We start from the raw sequence: 24,562 nt of genomic DNA on the forward strand, positions 1-24,562 counted from the left end.
ACAGTCACTGCAGTGCTGCCTGTCGCTGCCCATTCGATGCAAATGTTATTTCTTTTACGAGACCGTGAATCAGAAGGTTGGGGTTTTTTTGGCGAGAGTGCACGTTGCGTGGGAAGATGCTGTTCGCAGCTGTACCTCCAACCGCGAAGCACCGGAGCAGCTCCCCGCCAGGGACGTGGCCGACCGACCTGTGCCAGGCCGAGGGGCCGTTTATCACCGCTCGAGTAAAGCCGCCAGCCGCTGGGGTGGCCGGTTCCGTGCGAAGCTCCCCTCCCGGGACCCCGCGGCGTACAGCCAGGCGTCCCTCTCCCTGCTTGGAAGCGTTCGCTTCGGCCTCTATTTTCACGTAACCCAGCTGCAAGAGGGGAAGAAGGGCCGGGCGTCCCGCTGCGGCCGCCGCTCCGGAACGGTGCTGGGGCGGGAGTGCCGGCTCGGAGCCGCGGCACGGCCACCCTTCTTCGCCTGCCCGAGCGGGGCTCCTGCGCCCGGCTGCCAGGCTTCGTCCCGGGCCCGCCCTGCGCTGCCCGGCTGCGGCGGCCTCTCCCCGCCGCCACCACCCCCGCGGGAAACCCCCCGCGGCTTCTCCTCGCCCGCCCCCTCCGTGGCCCCCGCCCCGCGGCCGCGCCGGCCGGGGAGCGAGGGCGGGCGGGGAGGCGCCGCGCTCCGCCCGGCCCCTGGCGGCCCCGGGGCGCCGCCGCCCGCCCCTCGCCGTCCCGCCCCGTCCCGTCCCGTCCCGTCCCGTCCCCCTGTCCCGGGCCGGGCGGCGGCGAGGGGAGCGCGGGAGGGAGCCATGTCTCACGGGGCGCGAGTGATCCGCACCGGGGTGAGCAGCGGGGGGCCCGCGGCCCCACCGGCCGCCGCCGCCTCCTCCTCCTCCTCAGCGGGCGCGGACGCGGAGCTCGTGGACGGCGCCTATTTCCGCTCCTGCGCTGGCATGCTGAAGGTGGCCCAGATGGTAAGGGGCGAGCGGGGCGGGGGGCGGCCGTTGCCGGGGCCGGTGGGACCCTCGGCCCGCGCGGGCGGCGCCCTCGCCCCCGCCGGGTGCTTCTCTCGGCGGCGGGTCCCGAGAGCGCCGTCGGGGGTGCCGGGGTCGCGGCCCCTCGCCGTCCCGGCCGCCGCGGTTTTGCTCGTCGGCTCTCGCAGCTCGCGGGAAGGAGGAACAAGTCCCGGTTCCCCTGGCCAAGCGAAGCGCTCGGGTCTGTCGGGAGCTGCCTTCGCCTTTTCCTAAGGCAGCGGTGCGCGCTTCCAGCCAGACGGACCTGGGCGAGCCCGCGGTAACGCTGCTCGCTCGCTCGCGGTGCTGCGCGGTGGTGTTCTGCGAGGGGTAGCTAGTGGTAATCGTTAGTATTAACAACTCCTTGCCGTTAAAAACCGTGGTAACGTCGTGATGGAAAGGCCCATCAGGCCCCTAGCGGAGTACCTAGTTCTTTAGGGCGGGTAAGTTTTGGGGAGAAGGCAGGGCCGAGTGCCAGTGCCAACGGCGGGCCGGTCAGGGTGGGCGCGGCGGCCGAGACCGCTGGTCTGGCTGGCCCTGCGCCCTCTCTGTCGGAGACCTCCAGGCATTGCCCCGGCGACCCAGGGAGGGAGCTGGGAGACGTACGGCTCGAAAGCAGAAGTTCGAAAGAAATCGACAGCAGAGAGCTGCCAGGGTCAGAGCTGGTGCCTTCATTTGGCTCAGCGCAGGAAACCTTGCTCCGTCCAGATACGGAGAGGATTAACGGATGGATAAGCTATTTCTCATTTCTGTGGCACATAATTATTCTTCATCCATGGAGCGATTTGTCAGCTTAATTCCAGTAACGGCAGTGAATAATGACGGATGGCTAGGAAAGAGCATGGAAGATGGCATGTAGTGATACCTCCTCACATACAGTTTCATCCTGCAAAAACTTGTACCTTGACAACATTTTATGGTGCGGTTGTTGCCTTCATTTTTGATAGCCCCAATGCCTCCCCCCCCGTTTATTTGTCTAGTCATTTTTTTTAACCTGTGTAAGTTATTAGCATCCACAGAGTCCTAAATTGACAGTAAAAATTAGGAATCATTTTGTTCTAGGTTACAGTGGAACAATATCAGATCCTAAAGTTTCTATTTAAAAAGGCACCGAATTTCTTCCAGTTCATTAATGGCCATCAGCTGCCTTTAGAAATGAACCTCGGTAGCAAGAGACGTAGTTGAATGTGACTGAGCATGGCTACCTGCACCTGCTGAGCTCTCGTACTGTGCTCGTGAGACCTCCGAGTTGTCCCTCACTATGAATTCAGTTCAGCAGGAACTCAAGCAGTTCTCTGCTGCCTTCTCTTGGCTTGGGTTGTTCCCAGACCATCCTGTGGATCTGGAGTATCTTTTCAGGAGACAAATGACATTCTTTTGAGCGTGTGTCTACATTGCAAATGAACCTGTAGTCCTAAAATGGTAGACTCATGTTTTGCTGATTAGCCAAAAGTCTATCCTTTTGCTTTCACCGCTGTGGGAAGAACAGTTCCTTTTATGGACTAGAGGTACCTAGTCCTCTCTGCTCTCCATCCTGCTGTGGTGTCACTACAGCTATGACGTGTGACTCTTACAGCTAGCACAAGCATGCTTATTTGTGCTGAAATTTCAGGTTTTGGTGCACATGTAAAGTTTACATATTTTTCTGTAAATCTATGTAATTTTATGTAATACTTAGCATACTTTACATAAAATAATATTTTATCCATGATGTTCAATATCAAATTCATCAGAATTTAAGCTAGTGGCTTTCTGCGGTGACTTTAACAGAAGTTAAAATAATGTAAATTAGTTTAGCACTCTTTCAGCTTCGCCTTCTTACGTTTTTCTGCTTTCCAGCTTGCCTGCAAATAACATCAGTGGAAGTTACCTCAGGTATCCAAGGAGCTTTGGGCAAATTAACTTCTTTTAATAAGGTATCACAGCAGTGTTGTTTTCTCAAATAATTCCCTAAGAAAACTAAACGTTTGTGCTGCAGTGTGTAGAAATAACCAGGATAGGTTGGTTCTAGATTTAACTCCTGCAGCCAGTAAAATATGGAGAGCTAAATATTTTTGCACCTCTCCTTTATCTCTTCTCAGACAGTAATTTCCACTATATCCATGGATCCATTTGTATTCACATTCAGTTCTTCTAGTAAGAAGTGTTTGCAGTATCTTTCTTTGAAAAGAATTCCTTATGCTAAATCTATAAATATTCCCACATTAGTGTTAACGTGGCTGGTGGGACTGTGGTCTTACCAAGAAGGAGAACCATTATGCTGGCAGAAGACAAAGGTAAGGTCTTTTGGGTTAGACATATATGACACTAAATTGCATACTGGGCCTCTGAATGATTGTGGTTATGAAGAGGGAACGTTACTGTTTTCTCTTTCTTCCTCAATCCCATTTACCAAGAAGTAAATGATAATGAGAGATAACAAGAAAGAAACATTTCATCAGTTACTGTAATGTTAAGGGCTGTTTGCAGTGCTTACAAGCTAAAAAAAAAATTTGATTGAATGTATATGTGCATGAAATAATTCTAATAGATGACATCAATAAGCTATGGAAATTGTACAAAGGAAATAGAAGATAATGTTACAGCTGTTCTTCTGTAAGAAAGATGATAACACAAGGACTAAAACTTAGCAATCTTGGATAAGATGAAGAGATTGTGCAGCAATCTGATGATTACTGAATTGTTGCTACTGTCTACATGTTACCAGTGCTTTCTCTCCACATTCTGGATGCTGTGGTGTCTAGCACAGAATGAAATTAGGAAGCAAAAAATGTGTTTCTTGCCTGTAAGTCCACACAAATTCCTTTTCTTTTTTGCTTGAGAATTTCTTTAACCTTGCGGAATGATTATAGCTTTGAAAAGATAATGCTTTTTATGCATGGAGTTCCTGGCTCTCTAATGCTTAGGGAATGGTCTGTAAATACTTTGAAAATAAAATGGAGAAGAAAACATAGTTCTGTGACTTGTGTATTTTGCATGGCAGTAAGACAGTTTGAAAGCTGGTTTTCATGCGTGAGTATTACTGATGTTAGTAGGGGCTCCATTTTCAAAATCCAGTCTGAATTGATGCTCTTATTTTAACAGGAATTTACGAAGTATCTTCAACATCTAACCCACTTCAACTGGTTTAACCTGATGGTGATTAATATAGCTTTTTTTCTTTTCTTTTCTTTCTTTTTTTTTTTTTTGTATTTGCAGTTTTGCCAAGATCTCTTATATTCACAGGGATACATGCAGGATCCTATTGTGGCCACTTTGGTTCTATAGCAGCAGTGTACTAAGTGCATGAGTGGGTGTGTATCAGTGTGCACAATACACTTATGCCAGAGAAGCTAAATAACTTGAATTTTCGCCAGCTTGGCAAATCGATACACGTGGCAATCTTCAGTATGCCACACTAACTGTGCTGGTTTGTTTCAAGCACATTTGCTCTGTGTCCATGCTACTGCTGGCTTGTTTTATTATAAGACTTTCTAGGAACCTATGTTACTTAGCTTGGCGAGTTCTCAGTAGATGGGTTCTTGGAAGCCTTTTGAAGCATCCTGTGCCATTAGAGAGCGCAGTATGAATTTACATCCGTATTGTCACCAGGGTGGCTCAAGTAGCAGTGTTCATAGATTGAAGCAAGTCTGATTCAGCTGAATTTCTTGTGGAGCCCTTATGTGCCTTTTGTATTTTTACAGCTGAATTCTGGAGGATGCCACAGACGCTGTATTGGACTGGGTCCTGCTTTCAGCACAGCCCATGTTTGACAGTGGAGCCTCTATAGGTATCCCACCATGTTAGGCAGTTGGCTGGTAGGAATGGCTGTGATGGTATCACCTGTCCAAAGTGTCTGATGCAGAGATTTGCAAGAGCGTGACCAATACAGACTGAAGAGAGAAAAGAAGTGTTGAGAGCTCACAAGTAGAAGGAGAGCCATCACGGCACAGCACATGCTTGTGTAGGTGTCACAGGCTTCTCAAATTGTTTTTGGGCTGTTCCTCATTTCTAGACTCTGAGAGGTACAGAGGTGGCCCATGGCCTTTCTTGCCTCTCTTTCACCTCCTTCAGGTTGGGCCAAGCTAACTTTGACCACAGTTCAGACTGAAGGCGATTGTTCCCACAATAACATTGTTACTGAGCAGACAGTATTTCTGGCAGGGTAAGCACGGCCTCAGAGTACAGGCTGGTTTAAGCTAAAAACAGTGCTGATTCTTTCAGCTCAATATGAACCAGGAAAGAGCAGTTTCACCAGACAGAAAAGAAGAAAATCAAAGTTATCTTCTCAAGGCTGAAGAAAAAAATTACAACCAATTGCAAGGTAAAAAAGGATAAACTCAATAAAAGTTGACAACATCATTTTAACTTGTTAGAAATGCAAAGGCAATAGTTAAAGCTTTTCTGCTGAGTATCTATTTAATTTCCAAAGTATGTCTTACCAAAAGCAATTACATGCTTGACAAGTGAATAGCCAACAAGACAGTCTGTAATTCTGAGTAACTTTGAAGTGTGCTGAAACCCCTCTGGGTTATTCGTATACTAACATACAGTTGAATAATAGTATTCAAGAGAATATTAATACATCTAACACTGGAAGCTAGAAAATGCTGGTAGTTAGGCTGCTGGAGCCAAGATCAATTTCTGAATGTGTTGGATGATACCAGAAAAATTTACTGGTGAGCTAAATTCAGAAGAAGTTAAAATGTGAAAAGAGAGCAAAATCTGTTTGTGGAAGAAGACAATTCCTAATCAAAACCATTGATTCAGGAAAGGGAAATTCACAAAAGCAAATGATGCTTGAAAAGATTTGAGAGCTACTCAATCTTCTAACTTGATCTTGAGCCTGAAACATCTTTCTGTCCATGGAGGTGATTGAAGTAAAACGTCTAATTCTTTGCAGCAGCGCGTCAGTGATGTATGATTTTGCCTGTATGGTATATAATGCTGCTCAGTCAGAAGAGAGGGATTCTGGTGATATGCAGAGATGCTGAAACTGTAAGCCTGTCTCTGGGTCCTGTGTAGACTGCACTTTCAGCTTTCCCCTGCTATCACTCTGTCTATCGTTCTTCAAAGGAAAATAATGGCCAGAAGTAACAAGCTTGGTGAAAGCTGCCAGATGCTAACCTACAAACCTTAGATTCAAACAGTTCTGTGTTCTGCTTGACTTTTCATCTGGCTGATAACAGAAAACATGAAAAATAATGCTGTAATAGCTATCAGTGATGTCATGACATATTATACAAAAAGTCTTATTTTGAGGCATGCAGGAGGCATTTTATGTTTGCAAAGAAAATAATAATTGAGGAAAACTACCCCAAGAATGTGCAGGTGTCTCCAGTCTGCAACTATGTGATAAACTACTGGCTAAGCAATAAGAAATGGAACATGTTTTTTAGCAGCAAAGTTATTTTCAGGCCAAGGTCAGAGCTATGTGTTGTAGCTGCTAATTATTTTTGTTGTTCTGCTAGAAGCTGCAGTAAAAGGACCTTGCTTACCATGCTGAGCAAAGAGAGAAAAAATTTATCTAAGTCTTCAATGGCTCCGAAGTAGGCAGGAGCAGTTGAGTGAGGAATGTCCAAGCCTAGTAATTAAAACCAATAGGTCTGGGAAGTCCTGTTATTTCCACACTGAGATCACTGAAACAGGCTGGCTTGACCAGTTGTATTTTTTCCATGCCTCTGCTCTGGGTGGCCACTTTACAATTTCTGCCCATGTATTTGCGTAAGAGCTGGGAGCACAGTGTGTTCTCTGTGTGTTAACCAAGGAGTGCTTGGTGGTAGGCTGACACAGTTTTATTTGATGAGACAAAACTTCACAAGCAACACCAGTTTAAGGAATTTTCCCTTTCTGTCTCACCTCCATGCAGCTGTTCTCAGCTGCAGTGATGCAGCTGTTCACAAGGTTACACAGTAAACCAAACCAGGGAACTGATGTAGCTTTACTTCAGCTCTCCTTTGGTTTTGCGTAAGCGTTTTTAGACAACACTGCAGCCATAGAGACTACTGTCAGCAAGAGCAAGTGTCTGGCATATAAGGGCAGGAACTACATAAGCCTGAAGTGGTTCTATGTGCTTCAGACCACAAGCTGAGAATGTAGTCCTTTTCCTTTTTCTCTTGGGCAGGGGAAGGTTTTGTACCATCTGTTTTAATTTCTATCTCTTTCAGCAAAAAAGAAACTAGTAATTTTTCTGATGTCAAAACTGCTCTAGAAGGCTAAAAAATCAACTCCAGTACATTTTGTAAAAAGACAGCTATAGTCATTGTTAAACACTAGGGAATCTCTGTTCTGAATGGGTCAGTGAATGTTGTATTTGTATCCTAAAAGAGGCTTCCTAAAAGCACAAAGCTGGAGCTACCTTTCATTGCTCATTTGGCCCATCCATTAGGATTTGTTGCAATACATTCATTAGCAGCTTAAGTGCATGTAGTGCTCTTTGTATAGAGGTGATTGACCAAGGTTTAGCAAATACATTTTCTGAAACAAAAAAAAAAGGAAATGAAGCCTAGAAATTTACCACATCACCTGAGATGTGTTTAGTATGCTTGAAAGAGCAGAGTGAAGTATTGGCAGTGGTTTCCTGGCACATTTGTTTTACAGGAAGTTAAATTTGCAAATGCCATTTAAAAATCTTCATCAGGTGTACATGGAGTCCGTGGATAATAAGATGTGGTGAAAAGCGTGTTTTCTTACTGCTCTGTGACTTTCCTTTAAGACATGCAAGTGTGGTGTATCCCTTCTCTTCACTCCCTTTGGAGATGGTGTCCCTTTGAACATCCTCCCCTCCTGCCACAGACAAAGAGAAACCAGGGGATCGGTTCTTTTCAAGTGTGGTCTCCATCTGCTTGGAGCCCATAAATGATAAAGAGCATCTTGCCAAGCATCCTTCACTGGGCACAAGGGCTGTAGAGGCTGGAACAATCTGTTGTGTCTCATTGTGATCCAGTAAAGCTGTGGCCATACCTCAGTGAGGGCAGTATACCTGACCGTGACGCTGTTGGGTACCTGCTCCGCATTACCGGTCTGATGGAGTATTGTCCCCCAAAGCCAGACACTGCTTACTATGAGTAAGTGTTTCCTCCGCTCCCCTCCCTGGGGAGTCCTTGTGAGGTATTCACTCAGTACTGCGGCTGAGTTGTCTCCTTTGCACTGTTGTCATATCATGTGTGCTGTGGCCTTGTCCTCTTATTTTGTGGTGAGATGTAAAGTATGCAGCAGCCAGAAATTGCTACTTTCTGTACACAGAGCTCAAAGTCTAAAATTGCTGTGATTTCCCTTCACCACCTGTGAGCTTCCTCTTTTTTGCTTAACTCAGATTCTTAAGGGATCATCACGGCTGAAACAACTCCCTGCACTGTGATGCTGGTGTTTTGATGAATGTAATGGTGAGTACAGATGTGTCTGACTGGTGACTGCAGCTTTCAAAGCCAAAGCAAATTTGGCTGCTGTTCTTGCAACAACAGCAGCAGCTGCAATGTTCATAGCTTCCTCTCCTGCTCACAGCTTCCCTTAAGGAAAATGGAAGTGCGATGATGACAAGATTGAGAAGCTGCTTCAAGGGGGAATTTTCTTAGAATGTTTTTGGTAGTTAGTGTTTTGGGTTTTTTTTAAAAATACCATTAGTGAGTTCAAGAAGCAAGTACTGACTGCTGGGAGAGAAGTATGCTGTTAACCTGAGATGACCAGCAGCAGCTGCAGAACTACAGAATGACTTGGCATACTTTCCTGCAAGTCTCTAATCACACTCTGGGAAGGCCACTTTGAGAGCTCTTTTACCTGTTTGAGAAGAACACAGTCCCCAGTTCCTGCTTGTCACCTGCTGGCTAATTGAGCCTTTTGTAGATTGCTTGAGTGAAGCTTCCTATTAGACACAGGAGTGCTGTCCCAGCGTGTTTGAAAGGCCTGCCAGTCTCCAGGCGGTCACTGAAAGCTGTCAGCTGTGGCAGGGACACTGGGGAATCTCATCTATTCTCATTTTTCCCCCTCATTCATTGCCCTGCACTTCTCTGGCACCTTGCCAAGCATCAGGTGTTCGCACTTGGGAAAGGTCGTTCTTTTGCATGCTATGGCCCGGTCTGATCCAGCGGCTAGGTTGTGATGATGCCGGTTGGTCTGGAAAATGTCATTTTCGGAAACTCTCACCTGTTTTTTCCTGATAAAAATAATGATGTGCCAGCACAGCTAACAACATGGACATCGGTGATGTAAACAAGTCCTCCTCTTATTCGAGGAGACGTTGCTCAAGGCTCTGTTGCCGTGACTAACAAAGCCTTTGCTGGAGATGACAGATAAGAACTTTTTAACTGCTGTCTCTGTGACTGCCAGCTGTCAGTGTGGTGTTCTCTGGGGCAGGGAGAGATACGGCAGGTGTTAACTGAAGATTTGAATCAGTCAAGCAATAAACGCCTCAGACAATGAGAACGGGTTTTGTTGTGAGCAGCATCTGTAAGGGCGAGTGATGAACAGATTGCTTGCTGAGGGTTAGCAGGCATAGGCACTGAGACTTCACTGAGCAGTTCGGAAGGTGTTCCTTATCTCAGTAACAACTTTCAGGAAGATGAGATTGCGTATGCTTTTTATTTTTTGTGCATCTAGTTTGATAGGTTACTAGAATGATAATTGCTATGAGGTACTGGTTTTGTGTTATATGTTCCTATTTGAGTTTTAAGTAGCTCTATGCTTTTAGATATGTACTGGATATCCAGGTCAAGGGGGAAACTTTGCAGCTTGCTGTGCAGAGTTTGTGGGTGTTTGTTAATAATAAATGCTGTGTACCCTGGGCTTCAAGCAGCCAGCCAGTCTGAGGCAGGCTTGGCTGGTCAGCCAACGTGGGCTCCTTCTCTGTAGGTAGTATTGCCATGCATGGTTGGTAAATCCATTTTTAGACAGCCATGAACTTTATCTACGAGAGCTTTATAGCTCACAAGTAAGTATTAGGCTCTTTCTATATTGTATATTACTGACATTATGGGACTTTATTGACTATTTAAAGGGCAACCAATACAAACAACCCAAACAATATATCTGACAATGATTCAGAGCAGTGGTTTCAGAAGTGCCTTACTCCTACAAGGAGCTCTTCTTCCCAGCCGACCAAAAGGAAGTATGGCAGGTGAGGTGGGCAATCTCCTGCCCCGAAGGAGGGCTCCCTCTCCAGACCCGGGATTGGTGAACTCTGTTGCTGCTTTTGCAGCAGCAGCCTCAAAGGACAAAGTTCTCCAGCAATGTTTACATACCTTAGGTGTCTTTGTACTTCCATGAGCATGTATGTTCCTGTACGTCATTGTTGGATTCCTTTCTGCCATTGAGAGCCACTTTTCTCCCATTCCTTAACACAGCTGAAACCTCTTAATTTTTAGGTTCTCCCAAACCAGCTTTGGCTGGCTTACAGTTCTCCTCCTAGTCCTTTTGCTTTTCTTGCCTCAGAAGCACCTTGCGTGCTTGGGGCAGTCTTTCTCCATTTACACAAACCTATCCACACTGTAGACTGTCTTCCCCTGTCATTCTGTCTGACTCCCAGATTTACCAGACTGAGAGAACAGTTAACGTGGCTCTCCAGGAGGATCTAGATGTTGGAAGTGCTTGCCTTGCAGAGGAGAGAAGTAACAATCACAGCTTGCTATGCAATTTATGAATCTGCAGAGATCTGGTTATATTAATCCCTACATTTTTGGTTGCTGTCACCACATCCTCCACTTTTTACTAGAGGACTCTGGAGATTCAAGTCTCTTACAATGTTTTTTACTTCCTATAATCTTCTGAATTGCGATATAGGGATTCTCCCTACCATGCAAGATAGATGGTCTTCTACAGTGGAGTGAAATACAGCAGGAACTGCTTCCATGCTTTTTGCAGCAATCAGGTAGTATTTTTCTAAATGGGCAGTTGGCTTGGTGGTGTGGGACACAGGTTCCCAGTGAGCACCACAACCAGTACCTTGCCTGGGAGGAGGGTAGAGAGCACAGGTTGAGCCAGTGATTGTATCTGCGCATCTGCAGATAAAACCAGTTATAGAGGATGTGTCCCTGCTCTTACCTGAAACAGCAGGTTCATCTATGATATGGGGACTATGACTTGATTTGAGACGGGAGAGGCCACTGGAGTGGGTGGCAGGCTAGCTGTTACATGGGGGCTGTTGCCTGCACAGAGAAGTAATTCCTTATTAATAGGTGGACAAGCTACATGCTTGCAAAGTATGGGGGTCTCCTGGCCTTGTCCAGAGTAGTACCTTCAGTCATTGCAGGTGTCTAGAAAGACATAGGCACCTCTTTGAGAGTTAGAGGGAAAGCATCTGTGTTTCCCAGGGTTAAAACCCTGACAGGGCATTTGCTGTGTTTAAAATTCTGTTCCTATACTTTGCAGACATGCTAACAGTCAGCTGTGCCATTAATACTGTTTTGCAATGAGTTTTACGTGTTTTGGGAATTGTTTGTGACTTGAATATGGCACTTGTGTAAAGTTACTCAATTATCACTTATTATTGCTGCAGTATTTTGAGTGTTGTGTGTTCATCTTTGATGTAGATTGGAAAAACTTACTGATAATGCTTTTACAGTTGAAATGTTTTAAGTTTAAGTTGATTTTTAAAACAAATCTGTTAATATTGGATTGGAGCGAAAAAAAATTATGAGGTTGTTGTTGGTAACAAACTTGTATTGTGGTGGGGTTTTTTTAATTAATTCATTGCCTGATGAGAATATAGTACATTCTTTGCCATTTAACTGTGAAGTCCTCAGCTTTCAGTTAATAGCGTACAGCATTTTATGATGTTTTTCAGTGTGGTGCAGGCAGCTGTGGGGATTGAGGCAGGGAGCTAGTTAAGCTGGCAGTGGTGGGACTGAAGTATTGCATACACTGTGATCAGTGGTAGGCAGGACTTAATTGTAGCTGGTCATTACAAAGAATTGCCTTTTTAATGGTCATGGCTAACACCCTGTAACAAGGGCTCTTTAGTAATGTCATTCATATGCTGGTTCTGTGATTACCCCACATCCTTTTCTACCACTGAGGCCTGTGCCTGAGCAGATAGATAACTTCTTATTAATAGATAAAGAATACCACTTGCTTGTATTTAGGAGTCATAAGGGGTCTGAATAAGATTATTTCACCTTTTCTCACCCTCCAACCATTTTTATCTTCAATAAATAGCCTGTGGATGGTGGTGCACAAGAGAAGTCACTTACCAGAGGTCAGGCAGCCTCCTTATTTTAGCAAAGCAGCCAGACAAGAAGGAAATCTGCCCAGACACAGGGGCTGAGAGATTATTGTGCAACCAAAGACTGACTGCTTCACAGAACCATGCACTTGAAGGCAGCTGATTTCATTGGTCATTAGTGAAGATTTAAATGGACTATTTTTTTATCTTCTTTTCTAGTAGGGGTTTGGCTGTCAAAGCTCACATTTCCAACACCGCCCTGGAAGAAGAAAATCTCGATTACAGCAGCAGTCGATGTTGTTGCTTAAATTAGCTGAACTAGTCTTGCATGAACTACAATTGTAACCTTGGCCTGTGCTTTCCTCATCTTTCTGTTTTGGGAAGCTGTTCAAAGAAATTGTTTTATTCTGTCCAGAAATATGTACTTAATACTATATTGGTGTTTCTTCACTGTGTTGAGGTGTAACATTCGGAAATGCACAGCCGCAGTCAGTGACATTTCTCCAGGGCATGGTTATCCTGATTGGCTTGCTTAGGGACGGAAAATTCCACTTACTATCTTGGCTGGTGTCACAAGCTGGAAACTTTGACTTTTTTCGTTGAAATACAGAAAGCATTTAGCTCTTATTATATTGGTTTTTTTAAAAGGCTGTGATAAAACTGAGTATGAGTCAGTGCTGTCCCGTGCTCCAAATATGTAGACAGACAGTTTCTGTACAGTTGCTTGCATTAGAACTTGGGTAAGTTTTAAGAGAGTGGAAATCAATCAGGTTTTATCAATTTCATGGATGGTTCTCAGGGTCCTTCTCTTTTCAGATTCAGGAGGAGGGACATTAACACAGTACAAAGGTTCATCAGTGCTCCAGTAAGTGCAGTGGAGAAGCTCTCCTCTCAATGCTGTTTTACAGTATTGGGGGTAGGGGGGGAAGCTGTTTCTGTCTTCTAGAGGGTTAAATTGTCAGAGAAGGATGGAAAGGAAAAGCACTTTCAGGTATTGCCAACTACCAACTGGAGACTGGTAAACCACAGCTGCTGCCTACAGTCTTCGTACAGGTGTAGTATTATGCTGAATCCTGTCCCATGACCTTTTTCCCCTGAATGGTGCCAATTTTTAGTTAGCTAATTGCAATGCATGTCCTGATGCAAGGGAGTGGTGAAGACAGCTAGGAAATATTAGAAGAGGTAATTATGGTGCGTTTGCGTGTATAGAGGGAAATTTGGATGGGAGAGAACGAGAGATATAAAGGAGAAGAAATATGGAGTGTAGTGTAGGGAAAGAAGAGGAAAGGGGAATAAAGAGCAGAAAAAAAGGAAACACTGGAGACAAAAAGTCATAGTACAACTTCTTGCGGGAGAGTATAGCAGAGGGGAGTACAGTCAGGAAAGAAAAAATTCTGAGAAAAGCAAGAATGTGGTTGTACATTGCATGGCAAAATAATTCAATGAAAAGATAATGCAGTGCTGGGTGGATTATACATGGCAATGTGTGTGTCACAGTATTATGGTAAATCTTTGAGATAAGAGTTATAGTGTTTCTCTAGAACTGGGCACCTTCAGGCAATTTTGCTTCTTACTGACGTTATCTTTCGTCCCTGCAGTTTAGCTGGCATTTCACATCTTATTTCTATACAGAAAAAGAAAATTATTATCCATAGTTAAAAGTTAGAGTAAGACAGCAGTTTCAGCCTGTCAGTTCAGTATATGATCTTGGGATTTGCAAAAACCATGTTCAGTTCCTTTCTGCAATGATTTTTAATATCGTTCTTTGTACTACTGCAGCAGCTGGAAGTCCCAGGCAAGGAGTAGGCCACCTGCAGTGGGTTAAACCCAGTCAGCAGCCAAACATTCACTCTGCTCTTCTGCAGGATAGGTAGGAAATAGAAGGAAGGCAAAAAGACCCATGGATCAAGATAATGGCAGTTTTATAAGGAAAGCAAAAGCTGCGCATGCAAGCAAAGCAAAAAGAGGAATTCCTTCACTACTTGCCATCGGCAGGCCGCTGTTTAGCCACTTCCTGGAAAGCAGGACCTCAGCATGTGTAATGGTTGCTTGGGAAGACAGACGCCACAGCCTCAAACGTTTCCCCTTATACCTCCTTTTCTTGAGCTTTTATTGCTGAACACGACATCATACGGTGTGGAATGTCCCTTTGGTCAGCTGGAGCCAGCTGTCCTGGCTGTGGCCCTTCCCAACGTCTTGCCCGCTTGCAAGCCTACTTGCTTTGGGGTGAGGGGAGGGAGAGGAAAGAAAGCTTTCCTGCTGTGCAGGCACTGTTCAGCAGCAGCCAAGAGAGCGATGTGTTATCAACACTGTTTTAACCACAAAGGCAAAGCACAGCGCCATACAGGCTGCTGTGAAGTTAAGTCTATCCCAGCCAGCACACCCAGAACATCACCACTGTATGGGGTGTTGTGCAGGCACAGTGGGAAAGGGTAACCCTTCCTTCGCAGTCATTAATAGAATTGAGAAAGAACAGCTGGATACAGGCAAGCGATAATGTGCGGTATAGAGGAGTCAGGAATGCTCAAGAGGATGAATAGTAAAGTAGCCTTTGCATTAAAGATTATGCTTCCAGTTATGAAACGGTTTATTCGCAATGTCTTGTGCATGGTGGTTTTTTGCAACACATGATAACAAAGTCTGTTGTAAGTAAATAAGTGACAGTCAGGAAATAAATACCAATTCCCATTTTACAGCAAGCTAAGACTCTCATTTTTATCTTCTGTGGCATAATGGCAACAAATCAACCAAAAAGCAACCCGCAAAAGGCCAGCTTTTTTCTACTGTTTTACTTGTTCTGTGTCTTCCTCCTTGGATGTTTTAGGGTCATTACCACACATATTTTCACCCCTGCTTGTCTGTTACATCTGTGACGTGTTGATTGTTGATTTGGGCTTTTGGGGGTGGCGGTTATGGGTTTGGTTTTGTTGGGTTTTTTTAGTGGGCATCTATTCTTATTCGGACTATAAAGGAAAACAGTCACCTTGACCTAGAGGTTTATTAGCAGTGCTCAACATTTTTGCCTTATTTTATATTCTAAAGTGTTTTGAAGGTGAAAAACTTCAGTGCAATGCATATTAAGTCTTTATTAGTCCTCATTTGGCAAATAGGGGAGCTGAAGCAGCAAAATACGTGATTTACTGAAGTTCAGACAGTAAGATGGTATCGTGGTTTAAGCCCAGCCAGCAACAAAGCACCATGAAGCCGCTTGCTCACTCCTCCCCACAGTGGGATGGGGAGAACAAAATATGATGAAAAGCTGGTGGGTCAAGACAAAGACAGGGAGGATCACTCACCAGTTATGGTCATGGGCAAAAACCAGACTCGACTTGAGGAAAAAACCAAAAAATCAATTTAATTTGTTACCAATCAAATCAAAACAGGATAATAAGAAGTAAAACCAAATCTTAAAACATCTTCCCCCCCGCCGCCTTCCCAGCTCAACTCCACTCCCAATTTTCTCCACCTCCTCCCCCCCAGCGGTGCAGGGGGACAGGGAATGGGGGTTGGGGTCAGTTCATCACACGTTGTCTCTGCTGCTCCTTCCTTCTCAGGGGGAGGACTCCTCACTCTTCCCCTGCTCCAGCGTGGGGTCCCTACCATGGGAGACAGTCCTCCATGAATTTCTCCAATGTGAGTCCTTCCCATGGGCTGCAGTTCTTCACAAACTTCTCCAGCATGGGTCCTTCACACGAGCTGCAGTTCTTCATGACCTGCTCCAGCGTGGGGCCCTCCTGCAGGCTGCAGTTCTTCAGGCACAGACTGCTCCAGCACAGGCTTTCCCATGGAGTCACGGCCATCTTCAGGGACATCCCCCTGCTCCGGCATGGGGTCCTCCCCGGGCTGCAGGTGGGCATCTGCTCCCCCGCTCCCCTCCACGGGCTGGGGGGGACAGCCTGCCGTCTCACCACGGGCTGCAGGGGCATCCCCTCCTCCCCAGCTCCTCCTCCCCTCCTTCTTCACTGACCTTGCTGTCTGCACAGGGGTTCCTCTCACATCTCACTCCCACTCCTCAGTGTAGGTTTCCCCTTCTTAAATCTGTTGTCCCAGAGGTGCTGCCAGTGTTGCAGATGGGCTCGGCCTTGGCCAGAGGTGGGTCTGACTTGGAGCCGGGGAAGCTTCCAGCAGCTTCTCACAGGAGACACCCCTGCAGCCTCTCCCCCTCTACCAAAACCCCGCCAAAACCAATACAGGTGGTTACAAAATGGGTCAGAATTCAAGAGCCAGTGACATTCAATTCCTCCCCTGTTTTGTCAGTGTTTGTGGAAATGTGTAATGCTCAGGACATTAGGCTTTCCTTTAGAGTAGGCTCTTGTCAATATTGGAGATCATGCTGTATTTATGTTTGTGCAGGTAGCTGTGTCTAAGGAAAATTTAGTTCTCTCCAAATGCTACAAAACAATTAAGTATTGGTAATAAAGCCAGAGCTTTATTTATTACATCCATTAAAGCAGGACAGTAGAAAAAGATCATACAAAGCACTTGCACGGATTGATTCCTGGTTTATAAAATTGTTCTGCGGTCAGATAAACTACAGTCTTCTACCACATGATCAGAAAATGTTTAGTGGTGCCAGCTGGCCTGTGGGTACCTGGAGAGCAAAACAAGTCCTTTCTTATGTTATGGTTCCTTCATTACGCTCAGGACACTAGTGAGGAAAATTGTATCTGTAATCTCTTGACTGGTAGGTGTGCACTTCTGCCTGCCCCTTCCTTGGAAGCAGGTGGTTCTCTGTTAAGCTGCTTTGAACTTGCTGGCTTGATCCAGGTTCTTCCATCTTTACTGGTACACGCTGGCACGACGGTGTTAGTGAAGGGGAGCCCAGCCTGTTAGACCTGAGAGGCAGGCAGCTCTTGGGCAGTTTCACGGTGGTCCCCATGACTGATGACAGCACTGGAAGCCGCAGGAGGATCTAGCCACCAGAGAAGCTGAGGACTGTGTTGCTGGCTTGCTCTTGGTCGCAGCATCGTGCCCAGTCCACTCCTGTGAAGCTAGGATGTTTGGAGCCAGGTTTTCTCTGTAACCTAATTGCATCTGCAGGACTACAGCCAGCCAAGAGTAAGTGCAGGGAGTTAGGTGGAATTCAAACCATCTGAAATCAGGAGTACAACAGTGTCTGGGCCTAATGCCACGGGCCTTTTCTCCAGTGTGCATTTGCCTTAGGAGTAATTGGAAGTTGGATCTTCCTCCTGTATATAATCTTTTCCTAGTACAAAGGCATGATTCCTCTCCTTTCCTTAAGAAGGTGTTGAATTTTCCTGCAGTGGAAGATTGACTTCCTTGAAGTCTTGATACACATTTTCTTTGTCTTTTACTGAGTGTAATCAATGACCAATGGACTTTAGATACTCATTCTTTGACAGGGACAAGAAGAAACAGGGAGGAAAATACCCGATTTTTAAAAAGGAACAGCATTTCCAGGGAACACTTCAAGTAGCATTTTGTAGCACAGGGAAAGCGAATTTATCACTCTTTTCCAGTCCTTCCCTATCCTCTATATCCTGAGAGGTACAGAAGGAAAGTGTGCCATTCTGAACAGATTATGTCATCTCTATGGGCAGGAAGGAAGATCCAGGGAACCACAGGTTTGTCAGCCTCACCTCAGTCCCTCAGAAGGTGATGAAGAAAATCCTCCTCGAAAGCATTTCCAAACACATGAAGGACAAGGTGGTCACAAGTAGTCAGCATGGATTTACAAAGGGGAAACCATCCTCGACCAGCCTTACTGCCTTTTGTAATGAGGTCACTAGCTTGGTGGACAAAGGGAGAGCGGTGGATGTTGTTTACCTTGATCTTAGTAAGGTTGTGGTCTCCCGTAATATCCTCGTTAGACAAGCTGACAGGGTATGGATTAGATAAGTGGACTGTGAGGTGGGTTAAAAACTGTCTGAATGGCCAGGCCCAGAGGGTTGTGATCAGTGGTACAAGGTCCAGTTGGAGGCCAGTCACTAGTGGCATACCCCAGGGGTCAATACTGGGGCCAGTGCTGTTCAACATCTTCATTAATGACCTGGATGTCGGGGCAGAGTGCACCCTCGGCAAGTTTGTAGATGATAAAAAACTGGAAGGAGTGGCTGATGAGCCAGAGGGTTGTGCTGCCGTGGAGAGGGACCTCGACAGGCTGGACAGAGAGGAATCTCATGAAGTGCAACACAGGGAAATGCAAAGTCCTGCATCTGGGGATATCTGACGGTATCTGCACCCGTACAGGCTGGAGGCCAACTGGCTGGAAAGCAGTTCCGCAGAGAAGACCTTGGGATCTTGGTGGACAACAAGCTGACCATGAGCTAGCAATGCACTCTTGTGGCAAAGGCGGCCAACAACAGCACCCTGGGCCGCATTAGGAAGAGTGTTGCTGGTGGGTGGAGGGAGGTGATCCTTCCCTTCTACTTGGCACAGGCAAGGCCACATCTGCGGTGCTGTGTGTGGTTCTGGGCTCCCCAGTGCACGAGAGACATGGACTTACTGGAGTGAGTCTGGCACAGGTCCACAAAGATGATGAAGGTTCTGGAGCATCCTCCACGTGAGGAGAGGCTGAGAGCTGGGACTGTTCAGCCTGGAGAAGAGAAGGTTCAGGGGAGCCCACCAACATGTATAAATACCTGATGGGAGGGAGTGAAGAACAGGGAGCCAGAGTCTTCTCAATAGTGCCCAGTGACAGGACAAGAGGCAAAGGGCACATGAAAGTCAATCTGAACATCAGAAAACGCTTTTTTCTCTGTGAAGGTGGTCTAACACTGGTACAGGTTGCCTAGAGAGGTTATGGAGTCTCTATCCTTGAAGATATTCAAAACCTAGCTGGACACCATCCTGGGTAACTGGCTCTAGGTGTCCCTACTTGAGTAGAGGGGTTGGGCAAGGTGAACTCCAGAGGTGCCTTCCAACCTCAACCATTCTCTGATTCCGTGATCCTTGCTGTGAGCATGAGACACATAACTGGATCACACCTTACAATTCCTGCATGGCTGGGACACACGTTGTGCTGCTGCAGCCCCTCTCTCGCCTCCAGCCTTGGTGTGGCTGGTCAGCCTGCCTGGCCCGTGCCTGGCACATTGAGCAAGTGGTGTCATAGCACAGGGGAAAAAGGGTCTTGGGCATTGCCCACATCACTTAAAGGCAGCAGCAGCATAACACCTGGCCCTTCTTTGTTGTGAAGATTATATCTCGCAGCCCATGTCCCATCTCCCATTAACATCCTTGAAAGATCTGTGCTTGTTCAGCCTTTTTTAGGGACCATGGGTTGGCTTTTGAAGGAAGACCATATCAGGAAAAAGCAAATTATGTTTTATTTTTGGCAGAGCTGTGTTCACTTCAAATCAGAATGGAGTTAAGGCTTGGGAGCTTATGTCAGTGCTATTCAAGAGCCAACATTTTCCACAGCCACGTTGCAGAGGATGTTGTTGCCTTGTCTCCAGCTCAAAATAGAGAAGAGAATGCAGACTCTTACCATCTTTATTTTATGGTGTCTATTCTGTCTGGTAAGGTGTTGAGTGCCTCCTGGCAATTGCTGACTGCCTTTAGTTCATGTTGGCTTCACTGTGAGATAGTTCCTGATATATACCAGTGTTCTTAAACACACTTGATGACTCACTTCAAATATCTGGTCCAATGGAAAGTCAAGAAGTGGATTAGTTTAAGCCAATCAACTTCTGTGAAACAGAGTAAATATGGAACTTACTTTATTTAAATCCAAAAAATCTCTCCTTGGAGTTATTGATGCATATGTTCTTTCTTCTGCTTTCCAGAAACCAGAAAGCACTTAAACAGTAGCGTCCTGCAATATGTCCCTCACCCCTTTTGTAATGCAGGTCTAAAGCCTGGATATATTTTGTGGAGCACATTGAAACCTTCTAATGAGACTGACCATCACTGGATCTGTACTTCTGGTCTGACTGGCTTGCTGGCTATGGGTTGCATGTCTGCTGCTCTCATAATCTGTGAAATACTATATTCAAATGGAAATGGCAGTGCCCTAATTTTTTCGTGCCTCTGGTTTTTATTTTCAAGATGTATTAACCTGCTCCCCTGAGTGCAGATGCATAAAGAACACTCATAACATTTGATCATTTTAATGCTTTGCCATTCATTTCTTTCTCTCTCTCTGTGCCACAAACTGACTTCTAGATATATGTTGAACTGTATCTCAGACAAGTACATATTAATCATTTTAGCGCTCAATTTCAAGTTCTCTGGAAACAGGAATTCCAGGGGGAAAAAATATAGTCATCACCCAGTATATCATGATAAACCAATATCTGGTGAAGGAACTTCGTATTTGTCACTTTTAAAGGACAAATAATATTATGTGGCCCTATTTTCTACATGTTAGCATTCTTTTTCAACAGGTGAGTTTTAAACGCTGACTGCACCTGCTAGCCATGCAGGCAATATAGTGTGGTGAACATGGTATAGCTTTATATAGAGTTGTTGATATGGTCCCTTTGCACTTGTCCTGTGAAATAGCATTATGTGCCTCCAATCAGAGAACCCTCTTCAGAAATTGCATGTAAATCTCATGTTGTGAAATTTATGCTGAGAAAGGAAATCTTTGAAAGAAATACCTGTTGCCATGCAGGAATTTCTTCCTACCTGTGTGCTGAGGCACGTCTAAAACCAAAGAAGGGAGAATCTTTACTAATTGTTTTTGGAATTGTTTTAATTGTGAAGTAAACTTGAAATGGAAAGCATGTTTGTTCAAATCCACATTTCTACCCTGTTCTTAGGATCTGAGCAGATTCTAAACTGACTGGTTGGTACCTTGTATCTTCTTATTTCTGAGGAATATAACACCTCAGATGAATTTTCTGACCTTGTCTTTGGATGGCTTACATTTTTCCTTATGCTTCTTCTCAAATTTCAAATACCTTTTAACTGAAAAAAAAGTACTTTCATGCTTCCATGAAGTTGAAGGAACCAGGTCTAGTTTAAGCTAAGTTTTTTTTACCAGTGCTGCTTCTTATTTGGATAGTGATTGTATTTCAAGGATCCAGTCCTTCTTATCCTTTGTACACAGTAAAAAAGTTGCTAAAGTTAATGGTTCAAGCATTAAACGAGCCTATAGGCAGATGTAATATTTCTGTCAGTTAGCACTTCCTTCTTGATTTGTACAGTGTAATTGAAATTGAGAACTGATTATTGTGAAGACATCTGAATAAGGGAGACCCCTTTTAGCCCTTTGTGGTTAGAGAAGTGTTGTCCTTATCCCACCTTTATCCAAGAGCAAGTTTCAACACTTGCTGTGACTTCTTATTGAATCTTCCTTTAGAATGAAATTTCATTAAACTTAGTTTTCATTTTCTTGTTAAAATAATAGCTGTGTGTCTGGCATCACTTCAAGTGTTCTCCTAGATTATAGGGTAAATGACCTGCTGATCTCCTTCTGATTGTTCAAGTTATTCAACAGCTAAAAGTCAGATGACTCTTTGCTTAACTGACATTAAGATTCGAGGAACTGAGATGGATGGTCTGCGGCAGCCTGAGCCAGTGTGGTTACTGGCTGCTGCTATCCTGCCTGCTCAGTGCTCCCTGTCCTTTCCACTGGAGTCCTAGCTTCTCCCTCACACTTCCTTGCTCACCTGACCCTGCCTTGTGTGATGGCAGAGTCAGAGTAAAGCTATTTGGGTTTTTTAGTAATACACTTTTCTGCTGGCTTAGTACGCTGAGGTGGCTCAGCACAGATGAGTGGAGGAGCCAGTACACGACAGGGAGTGAAATCAGGGTGGGAAGGAGAAGATGACAAAGGCCATGGCCCCTCCTGCAACCACAGCTTAATGTAGACCTGGTGTATGTAGACATAGATTGGGCAAAACTTCATTAAAATTATCTCAGAATTGAAGAACTGGGCCAGAAGTCTTTAAATGCTGAATTGTGGATAGCATTGCTTTGTCATCTTCTAAGAAATGTAGCATCTCGGAAAGCTCTGCCATGCACAAGATGCAGGACTTTGTGCATTTAGCATTCCCCAGTGGCTAGGCTGTGAGACCCAGAGAATAGGCATGGTACAGGCAGAAGCACTAAACATGCAGGATGCTGCTATGATGTTATACTCCCAAACCAGAGGGCAGGAACATATTTTGGGGAGGCAGGGACTGAGCAGTACCATGCATTTTCAAAGGCACATGTAACCTCCATTCTTGAGAAGTATTGAGGATGATCTAGCCCTGCACCTCAAAGTCCTGTCTTTCCTGCCCTATACCTATTTCAAAGCTAAGAGGAGATGTAGGCTTACTCTAGTGCAGAAGCCTGTCACTGGCTTGGACCGAGCATCACTTACAATGCTAATATTAACCCCTTGGACTACCACAGTAAAAATAGTGGAGCTGGACCAGATCTAACAATAGCTTAGCCACTTGTGTGGGAAAGGATCCCGGAGCATTGACTTTTCTCTTTGGAGCCACCTTTTTGAGGTGGTTCACTGTTGTGACATTGATGTGGCTGTTTGGATGAAGTTTGGTCAAGGTGACAAGTTCTCCTGAACTTCTTGTGAAGTTCTTATGTGTGTATAGAGCTTTTGGTTGCCCTTGAAGATGCGTACGTTTAGCCTGTCCACTTAGAATCAAGCAGGTGAAACTCAGTTAAAATTGCAACAGGGACAATCTAAGCTATGTTGTTTGGGTGTTGGGGTTTTTCCCCCTTTTAATCTTAAGGAAATTATTCTGATAATGGATGCAGTTGGTTAGGAGTTTGGCAGATGAGTGTACAGGAAAGGATGGTGCTCCATCCAGCCAAGTGCTGGCCTTCTCAGATAGTTTTTTAATGTCTTGGAGAAACACTTAAAATGTGAATCATTATTGCTCCTGGCTGACTTTGGATGAACTAAAAATTACAGTGGCTGAAAGCAAGCATTGACAAACTCTGTAATAAGAAAATATTTGGGTATATCCTTGGTAGATTTATTTTTATCACCCAGGCTAGCCAGGCTGGTAGAAGCAGCAAGATTAGTGGAATAAACAAGTAGCTTTAGATTAAAAAAATAAAATAGCTTTTTGTCCTTTGCAAGCCTACAACTGAAAGAAGTTATACAATAATGCTTTATAGTTTATGTGACAATGTTAATATACTAAAGCTTTATAACTATTGTATTGGGGGTGGGGTGAATTGATCAATTCCTCCAAATGTTTATATTATTTGCTATGATACTACCTTATAGTCTGCTAATAATCCTGCTCTGTAGGTGTTAGCTCAGTTGGAGCCAGGTCCTCCCATTTTGCATGTGAGAAATCTCACTAAATGGAAGTAAAGGTGCATGTGTCCATAGGCACCTTCATTTCTACAGCTTTCAGTGATTTCCTTCTGAAAGTCCTTGAGGTTTACATGCTTGAGTCACTGGTGCAACTCCAGGCGTTCAATGCCTCTTCTCTATTTGAGACCTCTTGTATTGTACATAGAGACTTCTTCAGGTTGGATTCTTCAGGCTGAAGCTGCTGCTTTCCTTCTAGCAGTTGGCTCTTTCCCCACTCTTAATGGTTGTTTTAGCTCATTTAACAGCAAATTTTAAAACGTTATTACCATGCTCGTTACTTTGTCCTCTGTTTTGTTGGGACCATCCAATTTACATTAGATATTTGTCTTCTAAGTACCATTTTGTTGTGTTTTAAATCATCTCCACAGCCCTCTGAGCACCATTGTAAAAATCTTTAATGTGCCTTTTGTCTTTCAGATCTCACTGCTGGTTGGATTCATCAGTGTAAATAATTCTCCATGGACGGATTACAGTGCATACAGCTACTTTCAGATTGTTACCATGTGTGACTTGGTTATGATTTTGTTCTTCTACATTATCCACATTTTCAGAATCTACAGGAAGCTTACTTGCGTTAGCTGGCCACTTGCGGTAAGCCTGTTAGATGGTCTGGGTTCCTTGCCTCCTCCTGTGAGTTGATGTCTCAATTACTTAGTCCATTTTCTTGTGCTATCACACAGTGATAGGCTGTCTTTCACGGAATTCTTTTTTGCCTTGCATACAAATCCTTTTGTTGCTTTTGTTGTTAGTATTCGTTTCAGCAGATGCTGTAATTCTAAGTTTTTTAGCTGATTTGGATCTGCCCTCCTTTACACAGGTATAAATCCAGATTTACTGCAGGGAAGGCAATAGTGTTATTCTGAGACAATTGAAAAGAAGCTACTGATTATCAAGCCTTCAGCAGATGGGTCCTAGCTCAGGTCATTTATAGCAGCTAAGGGATTGCTAGAGTACCAAATCATAGCATTAGAAATAATATACTACTTCCTGTCCCAAAATAAAGTCTACGAGTGCTATTTAAGTTAAATATGTCTCTTTTTGGTATGGTTTTAGGTAACTTAAACAATAGCAAGAAATAGGAGCCTCAGCCTGATTGCTATAGCCTGGCCATTCCTGGGATATCCTGCAGGATGTTCCTGCCTCATTCCCGCATTTCCCCTGCAGATCAATCTCTCATATCCTAGCAGAGAAC

General features: G+C 44.8%; 1 protein-coding gene across 2 annotated transcripts in view; it reads left to right on the forward strand.

Annotated features, from left to right (window-relative positions):
• The first annotated feature begins 657 nt into the window (after positions 1-657).
• The window catches only part of CMTM7 (CKLF like MARVEL transmembrane domain containing 7), a 31,511-nt gene continuing 7,606 nt past the window's right edge, over positions 658-24,562 (forward strand). Inside the window, exons 1-3 of one of the 2 annotated variants that reach the window (XM_075053150.1) lie at positions 1,805-1,913; positions 2,834-2,910; positions 23,788-23,961. In XM_075053150.1, coding sequence (XP_074909251.1) covers positions 1,820-1,913; positions 2,834-2,910; positions 23,788-23,961 — 345 coding nt within the window. In that variant the 5' untranslated portion in view covers positions 1,805-1,819. Of the gene's footprint in view, positions 956-1,804; positions 1,914-2,833; positions 2,911-23,787; positions 23,962-24,562 lie in introns of those variants that run through there. The other variant, XM_075053140.1, reaches the window with a different exon arrangement.

This window comes from Buteo buteo, chromosome 2 (assembly GCF_964188355.1).
Source record: "Buteo buteo chromosome 2, bButBut1.hap1.1, whole genome shotgun sequence".
NCBI lineage: Eukaryota > Metazoa > Chordata > Aves > Accipitriformes > Accipitridae > Buteo > Buteo buteo.